The sequence below is a fragment of the Littorina saxatilis genome, linkage group LG1 (genome assembly GCF_037325665.1).
Source record: "Littorina saxatilis isolate snail1 linkage group LG1, US_GU_Lsax_2.0, whole genome shotgun sequence".
NCBI lineage: Eukaryota > Metazoa > Mollusca > Gastropoda > Littorinimorpha > Littorinidae > Littorina > Littorina saxatilis.
In genome coordinates, this window is record NC_090245.1 from 2466721 (window position 1) to 2469220 (window position 2500).

Sequence of the window (2500 nt, forward strand, 5' to 3'; positions counted from 1 at the left end):
AGGATACCTGCCCAGGACATCGTCTTCAGTGACATCAATGAAGGCTCCTTTGGCTCACACATTTCCGTATTCAAATCAAGAACCAAGGTAAATTAACGTCTCATTTTCACAAAGGGAATATCACTTGTAGAATGTTTAGTTATCACGGTAGGTAATTAAGATAATTCATTTCAATTCAATTCAATACAATACAATTCAATACAACTTTATTATCTCAATGTAAGACACACAGAATTTTTTTTCAAACCTTGTTCAAGCTTCGGTTTCCATGAGGGGTTCCGGGATTGTAGATGTCCACATACGATTGTCATTTCAGCACAACGTTATTATCTGAATGAAAGACAAACAAACAAAATATTTTTATTTTTACAGGTGCATCCCTCCATGAGCACCCTCGATTCAACGGCCACGACCATGAAAGTGGAGGGGGGTCGGGTGGGCCGCTACAAAGGGGGGAGGGTGCTGGTGACCGAGCTGTTCACGCTGACCGGGCCCGTCACGCTCAGGGTCAAGCGCGGCATCCTGACGCTACGGGAGCAGGCGCGACACGCCAACCTCACCGCCTTCTATGGCCTATCTCTGCACGAAGACATGCACCTCTACTGCAGCGTCAGCGAGTTCTGCTCCAAGGGAACCCTGCAGCACCTCCTGCACGGCACCAAGTAGGTCAATACTTTGTTACCACGTGGACTGTATCTCAGTGTGCGTTATGTAAAATTAGGTCACAGTGCACCTACGGTACTGCAAAGCATGCACTTCATCATACTGAAGATGTGTACAAGTAGGTCACAACACTGTAAAACATGGAATGTATCACATTGTATATTGTGTAAAACATGGAATGTATCACATTGTATATTGTGTAAAACATGGAATGTATCACATTGTATATTGTGTAAAACATGGAATGTATCACATTGTATATTGTGTAAAACATGGAATGTATCACATTGTATATTGTGTAAAAGCAGGTCACAGTGCACCCTACAGTACGTTAAAACATGTACTTTATTACAGTGCAAAATATACGAGAATGTTACGAGTAGAAGTGATTTCTGCTCGAAAGGGAACCGGCAGTAACTTCACCACTGTAACACATGTAACCTTTTCACTCTGTAGAACATGTAACCTTTTCACTCTGTAGAACATGTAACCTTTTCACTCTGTAGAACATGTAACCTTTTCACTCTGTAGAACATGTAACCTTTTCACTCTGTAAAACATGTAACCTTTTCACTCTGTAGAACATGTAACCTTTTCACTCTGTAGAACATGTAACCTTTTCACTCTGTAGAACATGTAACCTTTTCACTCTGTAGAACATGTAACCTTTTCACTCTGTAGAACATGTAACCTTTTCACTCTGTAGAACATGTAACCTTTTCACTCTGTAGAACATGTAACCTTTTCACTCTGTAGAACATGTAACCTTTTCACTCTGTAGAACATGTAACCTTTTCACTCTGTAGAACATGTAACCTTTTCACTCTGTAGAACATGTAACCTTTTCACTCTGTAGAACATGTAACCTTTTCACTCTGTAGAACATGTAACCTTTTCACTCTGTAGAATATAGATTATGTAGAAACATTTAAAAAAGCAAAAGGAAGGTGACAAAACTGTAAACACACAAACGTGTTCTTTAAATAACATTGTAAAATCGGATTAAATTTAAACATGGAGTACATGGTGATTGGTAATTGCAGGTACAACATAGACAACCAGTTCAAGTTCGCTCTGTGTCTTGGCGTGGCCAAAGGTCTGGATTACCTTCACGGCCAGAAGCTGATCCACGCTTCTCTCACGTCCAACAAAATTTACCTGGATGATAACTGGTCGGTCAAAGTAAGTAAAGCCTTCTGATTATTTGCCTTTTTGATATACCGGACTGAGTCTTTTAGTAATTTCTCAGAATTGGCTTGAAAGCAAATGTACAGTTGTTGAGGATAACTCCTTTCGCACACTCCCCGTCCTCCGTCATGCGTGACATTATGAGGGAGGGGGGGGGGGGACTTTCGGCTTTCAGTCAATATTTGTTCTTTCGTTCATTTGTTTGTAAGTGAGTGGGTGTGTAGGATTGTTCTGATTGCGTCCACGTTTGCGCTAGAGGCTCTTTGCATATATACAGTTTCTGCCTGTGCTGTAGAATTGCTTGATGTGTTTTCATAATTAATGGCAGGATCAATAAATTATCACGAATTGGAGGCATGTTGTTGCCCAAACAACGCATAGTGACTACCCACTACAGGGAATGACATTATTACTGTAATCATATGGATGACGTTCTTCTTAGTTATCCTTCTGTTCAAACCCCGTGAGTGGGTCCTTATGACTCTAAAAAAAAAGGTTGATTAACCACGTCAGGCATTGTTCCATTTTATCAGTATTGCATTAGTGACATTTCTAGAGCAATGTTACGTGAGTGTCGCGCACAAAACGCTGATCCGTTTATAATAATGTCAATTTGAACATTGCAAAAACATGGTCATTGGCAAGTGAA

At 40.4% G+C, this 2500-nt stretch overlaps 1 protein-coding gene across 1 annotated transcript in view; it reads left to right on the forward strand.

The window, feature by feature from the left end:
- LOC138965636 (atrial natriuretic peptide receptor 1-like) overlaps positions 1–2500 on the forward strand; it is a 47732-nt gene that overhangs the window by 25531 nt on the left and 19701 nt on the right. Inside the window, exons 7-9 of the mRNA XM_070338078.1 lie at positions 1–52; positions 317–662; positions 1707–1845. The exon at positions 1–52 is cut by the window's left edge and continues 80 nt beyond it. Coding sequence (XP_070194179.1) covers positions 1–52; positions 317–662; positions 1707–1845 — 537 coding nt within the window. The remainder of the gene's footprint in view (positions 53–316; positions 663–1706; positions 1846–2500) is intronic.